The sequence below is a fragment of the Hoplias malabaricus genome, chromosome 8 (genome assembly GCF_029633855.1).
Source record: "Hoplias malabaricus isolate fHopMal1 chromosome 8, fHopMal1.hap1, whole genome shotgun sequence".
Classification (NCBI taxonomy): Eukaryota; Metazoa; Chordata; class Actinopteri; order Characiformes; family Erythrinidae; genus Hoplias; species Hoplias malabaricus.
In genome coordinates this window covers 18,597,854-18,614,015 of record NC_089807.1, presented here as the reverse complement: position 1 = coordinate 18,614,015, position 16,162 = coordinate 18,597,854, and the positions used below count along the sequence as shown (strand labels likewise).

Genomic DNA, 16,162 nt, shown 5'->3' with positions numbered 1-16,162 from the left:
TGTGGTGTGTTCTCCCTGTGTCTGCGTGGGTTTCCTCCCGGTGCTCTGGTGTCCACCCAGAGTCCAAAAACACATGTTGGTAGGTGGATTGGTGACTCAAAAGTGTCCGTAGGTGTGAGTGTGTGAGTGAATGTGTAAGTGTGTGTGTCGCCCTGTGAAGGACTGGCGCCCCCTCCAGGGTGACTCAAGGGCACTTTAGTGATGGATTGAACCAGCAACCTTCTGGTACCACGACCAGTCTTCTAACCATTAGGCCAAGGCTGCCCCTATAAAGAGATAAAGACTTCTTTGATTTTTTTTAACACTATTAAATTATTATAATTACATATGTATACAATATGACATGGATAAATGATTATTCCATGGCATATATTTAAGATAAACATAGATTTTTATATACGTATAAATAACTGAACAGTGGCTTTAAAGATTTTGCCATAGCTCTGTAGCTTTGCCTGTTTTCATGTTGTTTAGTTTTGTCCCTCAGAATTTTGAAAAGATCCTTGACCTTCACCATGATTGGGACTTATTGCAGGGAATCTTTTCAGCCAGTATCGTTTATAATAACACACAAGGTGCAATTTCCAACAGAATATTAATCTACATATTAATGCTATTTTTGTTGCATTTCTCTAGTGTACAAAGTCAAAAGACATTGGCCCTCATTCATCATGGTAATGCATGGTCAAATTTGACTGTAAAACAAACGCATATTTCATGGACTGATTTATTATTCATATATTTTGGTGCATCTCTACGGCCAAATGTACATGTAGCAGGAATACATGCAGCTTTAAATGCTATAGTATGTAAAATGTATTTTAATTGATTTGCAGTTAAATAGGTAGTTATTTTAACATGTACACCGATAGAAATAAACACTACACCTAAGCCATGTTTTCTCTTTATTTAATGCAGTAAAATCTAATACACTGCAATGCAACATTGTTACAATATATTATTTTAGGAATATTATCACACTGCACAATCACGTCATTCTAATAACTTAAATAAATCTAAAGTTTTGTTTATTTCACTTTTCCAGTCATTGTAATTTTGACTTTATAATATCAGGCCACCAAAGGGACCTTAAACCTAAACTACAAAACAGTCTTTGGCTCATTGGCCTGAGAATTCTCTGTTTTCACAGGCTCAATACTAAAATATCTGACTAAATTAGTGCTTGCCTCATGAAAACAATATGTATTTGAGTCTGGCACTTGATTTCACGCTCTGAAGCAGATTCATCAACTGCACCCAAATTACATTTCCAGTTTGAACCAATGATTTTGAATAAATAGGTTGACAGTCATTCAGTACACTCAAATCTGTTGGGGTGGGGGGTTGTGCAGTTCAATAACAGTAACAAGGGAGGGAGTGGAGAAAAATATTAACAAGCATGATAATTATAAAAAAAACTCTGTGGGGGGGGGGGGGGGGGGGTAGTGACTGATGGGGTTACAGATCAAGTGCATACATTAGTATTTCCAATATTTTCCATTACGTCTTTATAGCACATAGAGCTAATGTCTCACCTTTGTCTTTATTTTTATATTTCATCCACTTTCTCCAGTTTTCATTAAACTAATCCATTTCTTGGCTTAAAGCATGGGTGTTTTTATGCAGTTTTGATGAACAAGGGTTCGTTTTTGTGACATTGCCATGGACACTAGAAGTGTATTAAATAACTGTGACGAGCTATTATAATGCAACCTTGTGTCTGTTGACTGTTTGGTGATTATAATAATTTCACTGTAATTGCCTTAGGAATTGTCTGCTGCCCAGGATCATTGACGCCAAATACCTGGACATCATGGACGCACAGCACATGTAAACATGCACATTGCACCTCCAAGAAAAGGACTCTGGGAATTGTATTTCTGAAATGCAAAACTCTGGGACTCTAGTGGTCAACAACAGACACTCTGGTGAAGCACAGAGTGTGAGAGAGAGAGAGAGTGTGTGAGAGAGAGAGAGAGAGAGTGTGAGAGAGAGAGAGAGAGAGAGAGATAACAAAGAAGGCAGACTGCACTCTTGTCTGACTGTTTGACCTTTGATCTTGGTCAGTCATTGCTTCTCTCATGGTTTTCCCATGCCAAAGCTTCTCTCTTTGGTTTATTTGATGTCCTTGCACATTGTTACGTGGACCAATCACTTGATTTATGATACCATCACATAAATTCACATATGAAACGCACATGAAGGGGACAATGTTGAGTGGTTGAGTCACTGCGACGAATAAAGAGCGTCTCCACTGCTCAGCTCATCTCACTGTGTTTCTGATATTGCATGAGAGGTGACTGAAAGTGAGACACGAGTGGATCGATCAGTAGCAATACCTCTTTGATGTTGACCACTTACACAAGCAAAACAAACCAGCCGACCCTCTGTGTATTCTGTCCATCATCAGTTCATGCATCAAGTGAACTCAAACTGCGTCCCATAGACATACCAATGCCGTTGCTGATGAGTACTGATGAAGTCAGCACAGACCAAAAGAACACATGCACCCTGCTTGGATACTGTGTCTCATAGCAATACAGTGTTATAGAATAAGAATATTTTAGATATTTCTAAGAGAGATGTTTCTTTTGAGGTTGATATATTTCTAGTTTGGATACATGGTGACGTCTTCAGAATGTAATGCTAGCGCCGATGCTTCAGGGATAAGGGATTGCTGTGATCCAGATTAAAGTCAAAGAAGAGCTATTTCCCACAGACCTTACTCTCTGCAGACAGAAGTCTTACCATTTAAGCTTTGCACATCACAGAACATCAAAACTGTCTCCGATCTCAAATGCAGCCAGACAAGCACACACACACGCACACATGCACGCACACCCAAACCTAGAAACACAAATACGTATAGGCATGTATTTATAAACAGACTAGCATGCTGGCACTCACACAATCTAATCTGGCCCTATTTCATACTGTATATGGTTGAAATTAATAAAGCATGGCTTTTATAAAAACAACACACATTTCTTTAACAGTTAAAGACAGAAAAAGCATCTATAAATGCTATATCTAGGGGGGGGTCTTTGAATGAATCCATCTCTGAAAAGGTACACAAAGTTGCAGCCTTTTCCAAATGTGTGTGTTTAGGCTGAACAGCTAGCAAGCTCTTCACAGATGACTTCAAACGCTGATCTCTCCTGTTCTGTTATAGCTAGACAACAATTTTTAATTCTCAGAAAGTTAATATTTTAAAGCAGCTGTCTGCTGTAAACTTCATTACTTGCCCCTTATCCAGTATTGCTGAGTCATACTCAAATCCTAAATTACCCACACAAATCTTAAAGAACTGTGTTACTAATACTGAGAGAGAGAGAGAGAGAGAGAGCAAAAAATGAGAGACAGAGTGGCACAACCACCAAAGAGAAGGACAGAGAAAGGAAATGTTGTCAGATTAAAAGCCTGTACGAAAACAAAATGTCATGGTTCAGTATTCTCCCTTATTTTCTTGGCTGTAACTGAACTCAGTGAGATGTAAAGCTACATTGATTTGAGCCAAATTAAAGCATTGAAAAACACTAAACAGAACAGTGCTGTGGCTGTATAGAAATGTGCTTTAATACCCACAGCTACACAGGTACACTATATGTACAGAAGTATTTAGACACCTGCTTTTCACATCAGTGGTATTTCCCTTTGCTGCTCTTCCTCAAAGTTTTTACACTAGACATGGAACATTTCTTTGAGGATTTGATTGCAGTTAGCCAAATGAGCATTGGTGAAGTCATGTCCTGATGATGCCTAATTAGAATGCCCTTTCAACTCATCCCAAAGGTACTGAATGGTGCTTTTTCTGCTCCACAGCCCAGTCTTGGGGGGGGGGGGATGGGGGGGGGGGGTTATATCCATCTAGCTGACAAGTCACATTGGGCACACTGGACTTCACCTTAGGCTCATTTGCAGCTGTTCCAGAGATTCTTATTCTATTAACAGTGCTATGTGGATTAAACAAGCAGTGTGTGAGTAGGGGGTGTCTGGATACTTAGGACATACAGTGTCTGTTAAAAATGAGTGAAAGGGCAAGTTGTTAGATTATGGAGAAGCAGATATAGAAATGAATGGCTGGATTTTAGGCATGTGACCGAAAGCAGAGCAAGAAAAGACTGGAATATGATTATCTCTTTCTAAGCTTTACAAGAATGTGAATGAAAGAGAGTGGTATCCAAATGTTTTTAAAGTTTTTGTTTGTTTGTTTGTTTGTTTTAGGCCATTAGTTCCTCAAAAACACACTTCTCAGTGCCATTCCCACCACTCTCTTTCCTCTCTCTTTATCTCCTTTGAGACTGTGACAGTATTATAGTAGTTCAGGAGCTGTGCCCTCTGGTGTATTAAAAAAAAAAAAGAAAAGAAAAGAAAAACAGTCTCCTCCCTGTACATCATTGGACTTCTCTCTCAGTATTTAACTGTAATATTGAAGTATTTTACTTTATTTTGTTATTATTCTTACCTGGATTGGATATGTTGACAGTTATGTTCTGTGCTGGTTTAATATTGTTTCAAAAAACAAAAAAGAGAAAAAAAAAACTTTTCTTCTTCTAACAATGAATGTAAAATGTGTAGATTTTTATATAACACATACAGATTCATTGTCAAAAAAATAATTTTGTCAAGCAGATAAGCTAAATTTGTAAACTGCAATATGTAAAAAAATAAATGTTTATCAGAAGGACTGTGTGATTTTGAAAAAGGTAATGCTATACACTGAAAACTAGAACATTTCAAGCTGGTTGCCAAATAAAGAGTTATATTGATACATGTCTGTTTTCATTAATTGTGTGCTTTCCAAGTGATTATAGGGTTTTAATTTCTGATACCACAGCCATCTTACAGAGCACAGGAAATAAACTTTATTAAGATAAATAGCTATGGGAACTACTCATGTTTATTAATATTATTTCCAAGGAAAAAATCCCTAAAGCCTTAAAATTAGCTTAATATGTAACACTACACTTTCACCTTTGTTCAGTATGTGTACATTTATGAATACTTAATTAGAGCCTGCCTCTACCTCCATTCACACCCCCACCATCCTCATTTGTCACTCAAAAGCAGCCACAAGGTGGTAGGATCAGTTCCTTAGGTTTATGATGTAAAAAAACTCCGCCGCCTTGTCTTTGTAACACTGCAATTTCCTATCAGAAGTGCTCAGCGATGGGGTTGAATGCTTATTTCACTCAAGATACCACTGCTAGCACATTAACAACACCATATAGGCATTAACAAGCTTAAAAACTTGTGTCACTAGAGTGTGTCTTTAAGAATACACATATTCCAGGTTCAAGACAATTTCTGATATGAAATTAAAATTCAAATACAATGTTCGATATTGTATTTGCTAAAGATGCCTTGATGTTACAACGATATAATTGTAGTACACAGACTGACTTGCCTAAGGCAAATACACTTGCTTAAACTTGGTGGTAGCTCCAATACTTTCGCCCATGCACTGCAGAAGTAAACATTAGATGAACTAATATAATTTTCTGTTGTTTATATACAGTTATGGAATTTGGCTAAAGTTCTTATTCAAGGGAATTACAATGTTGATCATGTTACACCCTGCTGGGGTTATTAACTGCTGCGGACTGTGAATATTACATAAACAGTTGGAAAATGGACCATACCATATATCATCTTCCCTCTGATTCACTTCAACAATTGGCTGCATATTCGTTAAGGTTCCCGTTGTGCAGTCAGAGGCAGTGTATAAGTAGCTGAGAAAGCATGTTTAATACACTTTATTGCCTTCTGGGTTCCTGAAGTTGATTGTGTCAATTACAAATGAATGAATGGTAACATCATGTAGTTTCTAAAATTCGCCTGAAGTTAGCATAGCTAACTGACTTTAGCTGATAGTCTGCCTTTCATTTCCAGTGTTGGAGTGAGGTTTCATTAGCAATGTAAAATGCCACATATATTCTGTGTGCTGAACAATGAGAAATTGCATTCTAGAACTTGAATATGATTTCATTCACAGAGAGAAAGAACACACCTGTTTTTGCCTTTACAGCATGGAGAAAATTTGCACTCTGGTCATGATGACCACTGATAACAAGGTGAAAGGGGCTACTAAGTATACAGAGCAACAGTTGGAATAAAGTCTGACATTTCTGAACTACAAAGTGCACCTATAAGAGAAGTAAAGCTGAGAAAATGGAGAGTGTGTGTAGAAACAAGGTCATTTTGTTATGGCCATACGGTATATAGCATATCCGCTGATCTGTGAAAGTGGGACCTCTAGTGGTGAAGATGTCAATCTGGAGCAGCGCATGCGCAGATGATTTCAGCTCGAGAGTTTAGGGATCGTTTAGATTAAGCCTGGTAAACGCAGTTTTGACAGCGGTATAAAGGGGGGTTTGGGGGCTGACTAAACACAGGCGTGGGGTTCACTTTCAGCTGCGTGTGTTTTAGTCTGTGTGCGATGAGTGTGAGAGCTCCGCTATTGTCGTTAATATGGGGTGTGTGTAGAAAGTGTCCCCCCGCCTCCTCTTCCTCCTCCCACACTCCACTCTGGACACACGTGCTGGGCTCGAACGGTCGCAGATACAGCGCGGCGGTGATGGCAGAAGAAGCGAAGAAACTAGCGGCATACGCTGCGGTAGACAACCACATTCAGGTGAGACTATAACTGCATGTCCATTCACAGTCTGACCGCTAACAAAACCGAACGGTACTCTACTGCACTGAGGTTACAGTGTTTATCTGTGTCCCGCGGAGACCTGTCATGTTAACTCTCCTCAACATTTATTTGCATAAGGGAAATAGAGCTGATAAATGGAGCATGAGTGAAGAAACAAGGTCAACGTTTTAAGTAAACCGCCCTCCCTGATCTACTAATGCAAAGTCCATATAGACTTAATTTATAACGTCTCCGGCTGAACGTTAACGTTACCCGCCTTAGGGTCTCAGCCCACATTAGCTACGACCCTGCTTTAAATGTCGCTCTGAACGGTTCTAACAAGTAATGTCTTTACGTACGTATTTGTAGTTGAGAAATAACGAAGCTGAAGCTTACTTCTCATACGCCAGGTTTCTACTCGATTTTTTTGGTTCCACCTTAAATAGCACAGGAGCTACCTGCTCCAGAACGTAACTACTGCATCATTTAAGGTGGAACGGAGACGTTGGTGGAAGGCAAATTTAAGCCTCGTTTTGCAATAAGATTATCATTATATAGCTTACGGTGTATCGCACGAAAAGGGGAATGTTAGCGTTAGCTAGCAAACTAATTAGCCCTGTTGCTAATATAACGTTAGCTCCACTCAGGATCTATTCATAAAACATTTTATAAGACGAAATAGCATAGATGTAATCAAATGTAAACAAACTTACGGGGGAGTATATGTTCTGATACAGCTTAATCTGTGGCTGTATGAAAAAGACTTATTGTTTAAAAAGTATTAAAAGTGATAAATCATAAGATGGCTGTGTGTAAATTAATGAAGTGTTAAGGCTGCGTTCAGTTACTCATCGGAAGGCTGTATACCAGGTTGTTGGCGCTTGGATGAAGGTCCGCCCCCTGTATGCAACATGTCTCCAAAAAGTGATTTATCAATAAATAACAACTAAACACCTTCATGAGTAATAGTAAATCTGATCATAATATTTGACTACAGAAACTTACACAATGAGACGATTCAAATGAATATTGACACTTTCTCCAGGGGAAGAGGTAAAAGGTCGGGACGTGTCACATTTCGTAACCTCATGTATAATCCCGAGTTTACCAGTGGGAGTACGACTTTGTCCACCATTCCAATGCAATTTACAAGTGGAAGGATTAGTATTTCCCAGTTCCGACATAACTCGAACACAGAGGGACAACTTGACCCATGGGTTGCAGCTGACGCTCTGTGTAAGATAAATTGATCTGTTTTTCTCATCTGTTTACATTCGTGCTGTTCACTGAAACCAGACAAATGGTTTTAGTTTATGGCAAAAACAAATCACATGACTGCGCTTACTAGGAATATGTCACAGAAGGCATTATCATACACAGTGGACAGTGCGGTGGACGTCCATGGACGCTAAATTATCATGACCAGTGATGTCTGGAGAGGATTGTCTGTGCGATCACACAAGGGACACTGGCAGAATTTATATCGGAATTCAATTCAGGAGGCCCCGCATGCATAGCCCGCCGGTCAGTGCAGCGTTCTTCAATTTCCATGGGTCATAGGAGCCAAAAATCCACCAGAGTTGCTTGGAGGGGTGGGGTGGGGTGGTGGAGGGGGGTGTCCATTGGTTCATGGGTACTGTGCAACCCACAAACCCTACCCTAAGCCCAAAATAATTGGTATTGTGACTTGTTGGACCAAGCCATATGTGGCCAGTCCCTTGGGTTCAGTTAGCAACCTCACTAGCTCTGTTTTCTCTCCACACTCCAACACATGCATGGCTCTGCTCACCTTGTGCGTATTCCTGTGGTGTCATGAAAGCAAAACAAAAAATCTGCTCCAGTAAGAACCAGAAAAAGTCTGGTGTGCACTCATCTGCATTAAGTTGGACTTTACTGAAATTTCTCACCACATGGTGAATCTGAATTCAACAGCATGAATCTGAATCTGCATCTGCACCACCACCCGCCAAGCACCTTGTGATTCTGCAAACCTAACCTTTTGAAATGAATTGGATAAAGTGCAAATGGATGTGTATTGTAAGCCTCACACTGTAGGGGAGTGACCAAGAGGAACATAAAATAAGAGAACTCTGATTCAACATAAAGATAAATTGTAAAAATCACAAAAAAAACTGTTTTATTCATGTGAACATAATGCTGTAAAAGATCTACAGGTGACTTCAGAATGTTATAGATTGTCCCTAATAACCATGCCCATATCTTCTCTTTCATACAGAATAATCAGGTGGTGGGAGTGGGTAGTGGCTCCACTATAGTGTATGCTGTGGACAGGCTTGGTGAGTTTTTGTATACCTATTTACTGTTTTAGAATTACTTGGCTTTTACTTGAAGATCTAAACTGTCAATATTTTGTTGTAGCTGAGAGAGTAAGGCAAGAGAAGCTGAACATTGTGTGTGTCCCTACGTCCTTCCAGGTAAGTGTGTGTTTGAGGGTGGTCCTCAGAAGCAGACGTTAGCATTGATCTTTTTGATAACAGTGATAAAAAAGGGGAATTTCTGTCTGGTCTTTTCATCAGGCACGTCAGCTGATATTGCAGCATGGTCTCTCTCTGTCAGACCTAGACAGACACCCAGAGGTCAGTAAATCACAAAAACACAAGATTGTCAGCAGTTAGATAAGGATATATATCAGTGGTCATGGAGTCCTGCCTTCATGCAAATTTCAGTTCCAAGTTCAATTGACCTTATCTAATCAGCATAGTTCAGAAGCCCATAATTAGATGTGAAGTGTTCTAGATCTGTTTGAACATGAAATCTGCAAGAAAGTAGCCCTTTAGGAAGAGTTGCTAACCAGAGATTTAAATCTTTTTGATTATGGTTCTTTATATTGCTCCATATGTTTGTTGTTGACCACCAAGCACACCTCAGTAAGCCTTTTTGCATTCAGACACTGCTGAAAATTGGGATGAATATGGAAATGTATTTGAAAGCTTTAGCTAATGTGCAGTTGAGGAAATGAGGTGTGTGTTTGTGTCTGTCAGCTGGATGTGGCGATTGATGGTGCTGATGAAGTGGATGCCTTGCTCACTCTGATTAAGGGAGGCGGGTAAGTAGGATGAGAACATCTGTTGGCCAAAAACACCATTCACTATGTAATATTTGCGAAGTATTTTTGATCATCACTTTGTGTACAGTTCAAATTTCTATTACTTAACCTACAAACCTCTGCACAGTCTTGCTATGTGTCAAAAGTATCTAAAAGAGCTGAGCGATATGGACCAAAAATAATATCTCTATTTTTTAGTTCATGAGATAATAACAAAAAGGCACTTCTGAGTCAAAGCTACATGTCCCAAATATCACACAGGAACTTTTATAAACCATCAGCTGTAGATGTATATTAGACATTGCTCAAAAATCAACTATTGGCATATATTATATAATAATACTCAGTAAATAAAATAATGTTATTTTCCTGCATAACAAAGACTTATAGCTGTGCTATTAAAATGTAAACAGAAAACATACAGAGGAAAAATACCAAAAAGTTTATTTGTTCTATAAAAAGTCAGTTTCCTGTGAAGCAGATTTCACCAAAGGGCTTCCTCCAGTATGTACTCCTGTACATCATGTAAATAGACTGAATGAAATAAAATAATAATAATAATAATTCCATCGGGCCGGCATGGTGGCGCAGCAGGTAGTGTCGCAGTCACACAGCTCCAGGGGCCTGGAGGTTGTGGGTTCAATTCCTGCTCCGGGTGACTGTCTGTGAGGAGTTGGTGTGTTCTCCCCGTGTCTGCATGGGTTCCCTCTGGTTGCTCCGGTTACCTGCCACAGTCCAAAAACACACGTTGGTAGGTGGATTGGCGACTCAAGTGTCCATAGGTGTGAGTGTGTGAGTGAATGTGTGTGTGTCTGTGTTGCCCTGTGAAGGACTGGCGCCCCCTCCAGGGTGTATTCCCGCCTTGCGCCCAATAATTCCAGGTAGGCTCTGGACCCCCGCGACATGGAACTGGACCCTGAACTGGATAAGCGGTTACAGAGAATGAATGAATAATTCCATCATAATTCCTTCAGTCATCAGTCATATCTCAATATATTTCAGTTGAATGGTGATATACGATATATGATGTGAAAAATGAAAAAATGTTTTATAAAAATTTAAAAACAGAACATTCAGTTTTTGGTGTTAGCTCCACCTCATCAATATTCAAATGAAAATCAAATGTCCATGTGTGTTTAATACTTTTCCCCCATTATTGTACACTGAAAAAAAATTCAGTTGTAAAACAAAGCAAACAAGATGTCAGAAAAACATTTTTATTATCAAAATGAATGAAGTACATGTCAAATGGTTTTATTTATTTACAGACCTACAGTGTCTTTTAATAAGGTGCTTTTAAGAACAGTGTAAAGGCTTCGGCTATGTGCTCCCAATGTGGACTTCTGGGAAATAGCTCGTCTGCAGACACGCATTTTAATCTCCCAGTGTTCAATAGTGGATAGTCACACACAAATATGGCTCACAGGTTTGACACAGGTATCTCTCGTCAAGGCAAATGTTTTCCTCTCGTGAGCCGGTTGGAAAGGGTCTGTCTGATTTAAATGTACATGTTAGGCAGCACTTCTTGTGCAAAGTAATTGCGACAGGACAATTGGTATCGTGGGTCAGGAGTTTTAATCAGCCTTTTGGAGCTCTTTTTCTCTACTGTTGAAACAGGAGCATACCCTTTTGCAATGTCGTATACTACCTCTTTAGTAATACCATGCAACTTCATACTTTTCATAAGGCAATGATGTCTGAACTGGTTTAGGGGAACTGTACTGGGATGTGAATACTTTAGAACAGTAGCAACAGCACCTCTGAGTTTAACAGTTTCATGCAGAAGTTTGTGCTGCTGTTGTAAGTGGTGAAATAGACTGGGAGTACTCCTGCATTTTGATACTTCCTCCTTTCAGCATATATATATATATATATATATATATATATATGAGAGAGAGAAAGAAAACGAAAACTTAAAATATCCAATTCAGGGTTGCAGTGGGTCTGGAGCCTACACAGAATCACTGGACACAAAGCAGGAACACACCCTGCAGGAAGCGCCAGTACTTCACAGGGCGACACACACTCACTCCTCTGGAAACCAGTCCACCTACCAATGTGTTTTTGGACCGTGGGAGGAAACCCACGCAGACACAGGGAGAAAACTCCTCACAGACAGTCACCCGGAGCGGGACTTGAACCCACAACCTCCCTGGAGCTGTCTGACTGCGACACTACCTGCCGCGCCACCATGCCACCCCAGTGACATACAGTTATCTATAAACATTGACAAATGTAAAAGTTCAGGCATCAAGAGTGCAAGGTTTTTATAATTTTTAAAATACATCAAGCTCTTTTATCTTCTAATGGGTTTTTTTTCCTCCTCCATTTCAACGACTTCAGAGGATGCTTGACTCAAGAGAAAATTGTTGCTGGCTGTGCCAAACACTTCATTGTCATTGCTGACTACAGGTAAGCATGTTTTTGTGCATCTAGCTCTGGAGAGGTCTAATGTGTATTGACAGATCTTGTATTTTAAGTGCAAATCAATACACTTATGACTAACACTGTCACTGTTTCTTAGTGTTAGATGGAGACTGTTATACTCAGTGCAGGTTCTGTCCATAGCCACACACATTAGTGCTAATCAGTGTTTGAGCGTTGTTCCTTTTTGTGAACAGGAAGGACTCAAAGGTTCTTGGGCAGCAGTGGAAGAAAGGTGTGCCTATAGAAGTGATCCCCATGGCCTATGTGCCTGTGTCCAGGGCAATTGCCCACCGCTTCGGAGGGGAAGCTGCGCTGAGAATGGCCATCAGTAAAGCGGTAAGAGGGCATGTTAATCAGTGCCAAATAATTCTAGTGATGACCCTTCTGAATGTAAAGGAGAGGAGCGCAATCCTGTTGTGATCAGCTGTGTACACACTGGTACTGATTGATTTTCAGATGATCGCTATAAAAATCCATGTATTAGAAATGACAGTGAATTTGTCCCTGTTCAGGTTAATAGATGTTTAATAGAGAATATTTTGCAGGTTAATAGAAGAGGGGCCTTTTCTCAGACATTAGCCCATTAGAGTAGAGCTGTGTAGCTAGAATAATTGTAGGCTAGATGAACTGTAATCCAAAATTACCTCTCTTTGAGCATTTATTATTATTTCACACTTTTTGGATGATTAAAACTGGGGTTATGTGACTTTTATCCTTATTTTATTCCTGATTTCCAGTCTGACAGAGGCTGTGCTAGCTGGCACTTGTCTGTGGATTCTGGTGCAGTTGGAGGGAAATATGGGTATCGTGGGAGGGGCTCACGTTTATTTTGCCTCTAAATTGCATTTCAGACTGGTCTGAGCAAATTATTTTTATTTATTTATTTTATTTTTGACCCATAATTGTTGGTAAGCTAGTAATGTGAACTCTTCAGCAACTAAAAACTGAATGAGTGCCATCAACAGTCAATGAAAACAGTGCAAAAGTAAAGACAGGAAGTCGTTGTAGTAAACTGGTAGTGTGTCCATGCGTATAGTGGAGCTCTACAATGGAGGACAGATTAATTGAGTTGTGCGAGAGGCGCAAGTGACAGAGACCAGCCCTGTCTTAGTATACGACCTCTTGCCACTACAAATCATCAAACCTTTGAAAACTACAAGACATTACACACATTTCTATTGTTCTATTCTAAGAAGTGAGCAGCAGTCTTAAGTGAAATGTTTGGTTTTAGGAGGGTAGGAATGGATGGTTCTGCCAAAGATTCTGACGTTATCTGTTAAAAAAGATTGTGTCCCAAAGGCTGTCCGTGACATTCACTTGCTTCTGTGTACTGCTTCAGGGCCCTGTGGTGACTGATAACAGCAACTTTATACTTGACTGGAAATTTGAGACAGCTCAGAACTGGAAAGAGGTCAACACTGCCATCAAAATGATCCCAGGTCAGTTCATCTGAAGCTTAATTTTTTTATTCTACTTGTGGCTATGAAAATATTAACCATGATTTACTTTGACAAACAGAGCCAGTAACCAGTTCTCCATTCAGGGGTTTAATGAAAATTGTATTTCAAAGGGGACATACAGTATATTATAAAAATAAAAAAGTGACATTTGGGAGCCCATCAACACACAAAAGTGAAATATAGCAAACAATACAGGTTTAAATGAACTGCATTATTTTGTGGATAAGGGTTGTGTTATGTGCCCCTTTTAATGTTTGATATTTAAAAAATGTTGCTTTAAAATTTACCAATAAACAACTAAGATGTTTATCTGAAAAATTACTAATATTTTTAATGGAAAAAACTGGTGGAATTAGATTTCCACATGTAATCGTGTGGCAGGATTTCTCATCACATGCTTTTCAATTGAAGAATGTTAACTCCCTAATAATAATTTGTTGATTCTTAATTTATATTATGTATTCCTATTTTTACAATGTGTTTAATCTACAGAAAGGCCAAGGGGGGGGGTATAAATATTTTGCTAAACATATTAATGATATACATTTTGTAATTAAAGCAAAAATTCTACAGCAACAGCAGGAAATTGTAAGAATTTTCATTGCTTTAATTCAGTTTCATGGTAATGAACTGTCAGCAGTAAAATCTGCAGTTGTATTTTGTTACTATGGACTCTGAGAGTTGTTGGAACGCCCTTGTCTGTGTTTCTAGGTGTGGTAGAGACTGGGTTGTTTGTAGGGATGGCTGAGCGGGTTTACTTTGGGATGGAAGATGGAAGTGTGAAGACCAGAGACCCACCTGTCAACTGAAGGAGAACGCCTTTTCTCTCCTGCTGCAAAGACCAGCCTGACACCACAAGTGCCAGTATAGTACACACTCATGCAGCTCTTAGAGTGCTGTCAACTGGGATTAACAATAGCTCCTGCTGAGAGAGAGAGACAACAACTTTTCCTGTTATATAATGGTTTGTATGTTTGACAGGCAACATATTCACACTCGCTATTTTGGGTTAAAATGTTATGCTTTGTTTGATTTTGCTTTCCTAAGTGTTGTTCATCCTCCTGTTTAACCTCCCTCATTGGGTAAATCTAAAGCTGTTAAATCAGCTTGGCCTCTATACACTCTTTTGAAATGTAACATGATCAATCAGAGCTGCTTTGCAAGACAGATTAAGCCTAGTCTGGGACTAAATTTGTCAACAACGATTGAATGAGTGAATGCTACCAGTGAAGGGCTTGACCAGGGGGAGATTCCACTAAATAGACTTTCTCAGTTATAAACCTGTGCATTAGAAGAACAGCTGAGGGGCATTCGTATTGGACAGTCTTCAGATTTGGGATAAGATATCTTGCTACCAGAAATCCTACTTTGCAGAATGGCCCCATGGCTTGTACCCTTAATGTCTGTTTGCCTTCTGTGGTGTTTTTGTGTGTGAACCACACATTGATTGTTGTCATTAATGCATGTCTTTACACACTTTCATTTTAAAACGATTCTTGGATGAATTTTCATGTTTTGTGCCTCATATTTTTTCAGTTATAGAAAAAGATGTTCTTTTCTATATTTGAAGCCATTTGTTTTGACTTGAACCAAAGCATGAGACTATGCTAGATACATAAAATAGAACTAAAGGTGCAGGTAAATCTGCTTAAAATGTATGGATTTTTTCCCCCCAGATGCTATGTTAACTTTTGGGTATTTTCTACTACCTTCACTGAATAGATGTATTTAATTGTCATTCTTACAAATGTTTACCTCAGTTTGCAGTTGCACTGCTGTTTCACACATTCATCAGTTTGAAATCCAAGAGGAAAAATGTAAAAACAAAATTGTCAATTATAAAAACACTGTGCATTAACAGTGCTAGAATAGAACAGAAAGATTTCTAACACTGTTTATTTGATGTATGATGCTGTTGAACATAACACTTGGACCACATAATGCCCCCAGAAGCTCAGAGGCTTTCCCTGTAAACATGATGAGCTGTCACTGGGAAACAGCATTGGAACATAATTCATTTATTTACATTTTAGGGGATCACAAGCTAATTGGCTGAATTTTGACCCAGTTTGTCTGGTCATATAATATGCCTGTATCAGCAGGCTGCAAACGGGTTTGAAACAGCACCAGTTTCTGGTGACCTTGTCCAACCCCATCATCAGGCCTTATCTTAGTCACACTCGGCTCTTTTAATACAGGTGATTTCTGACTTTATTTTAAAGTCACTGTGAACTGTGGTTTATGTAGTATTTCAACACCAGCTTATGTTTCTTTACAAGTACTACTGTGACTTGGGTTCTGATGAACAAGTGGCATCTTAAACATCTGTGAATAACAATCTTATATTAAAAGAGGACCAACCAACCAAGCAAGATTGTTTTTTTTTCCCACCACCTAAATGTTCTTCAGGTTTATCGCCTGAAAATCATCATTACTTTGTAGCTTTGTTGATGTATTACCTCTGACGTCCACAAGATGGCAACACAACACATTGCTCTTAACGGACAAGCATGCCTAGACATGTTTATGGTCCTACATATATAAGGTCAAGTTTGTTACTGCTTCATGTTG

The 16,162-nt window shown here is 39.2% G+C and overlaps 2 protein-coding genes across 5 annotated transcripts in view; both read left to right on the top strand.

The window, feature by feature from the left end:
* Positions 1-4,755, top strand: part of slc4a11 (solute carrier family 4 member 11) — a 63,378-nt gene extending 58,623 nt beyond the window's left edge. For all 4 annotated transcript variants that reach the window (XM_066678870.1, XM_066678869.1, XM_066678866.1 and 1 more), the window contains one exon: positions 1,768-4,755. In XM_066678870.1, the coding sequence (XP_066534967.1) occupies positions 1,768-1,834 (67 nt within the window). In that variant the 3' untranslated portion in view covers positions 1,835-4,755. The remainder of the gene's footprint in view (positions 1-1,767) is intronic.
* A 1,558-nt stretch (positions 4,756-6,313) lies between these two features.
* On the top strand, positions 6,314-15,974 carry rpia (ribose 5-phosphate isomerase A (ribose 5-phosphate epimerase)). Its single transcript, XM_066679015.1, has 9 exons — positions 6,314-6,634; positions 8,874-8,934; positions 9,017-9,072; positions 9,175-9,234; positions 9,640-9,704; positions 12,048-12,116; positions 12,326-12,467; positions 13,471-13,570; positions 14,303-15,974. Exons 1-9 carry the CDS (start codon positions 6,440-6,442, stop codon positions 14,398-14,400), a joined length of 846 nt encoding a protein of 281 aa, XP_066535112.1. The 5' UTR covers positions 6,314-6,439; the 3' UTR covers positions 14,401-15,974.
* Positions 15,975-16,162: the final 188 nt, after the last annotated feature.

Excerpts from the sequence above, each read along its gene's own strand:
- rpia (XM_066679015.1), top strand. The coding sequence starts at position 6,440 with ATGAGTGTGAGAGCTCCGCTATTGTCGTTAATATGGGGTGTGTGTAGA. Across the intron at positions 6,635-8,873 it reads CGGTAGACAACCACATTCAG|AATAATCAGGTGGTGGGAGT; the intron begins GTGAGACTATAA and ends TCTTTCATACAG. Across the intron at positions 8,935-9,016 it reads GTATGCTGTGGACAGGCTTG|CTGAGAGAGTAAGGCAAGAG; the intron begins GTGAGTTTTTGT and ends ATTTTGTTGTAG.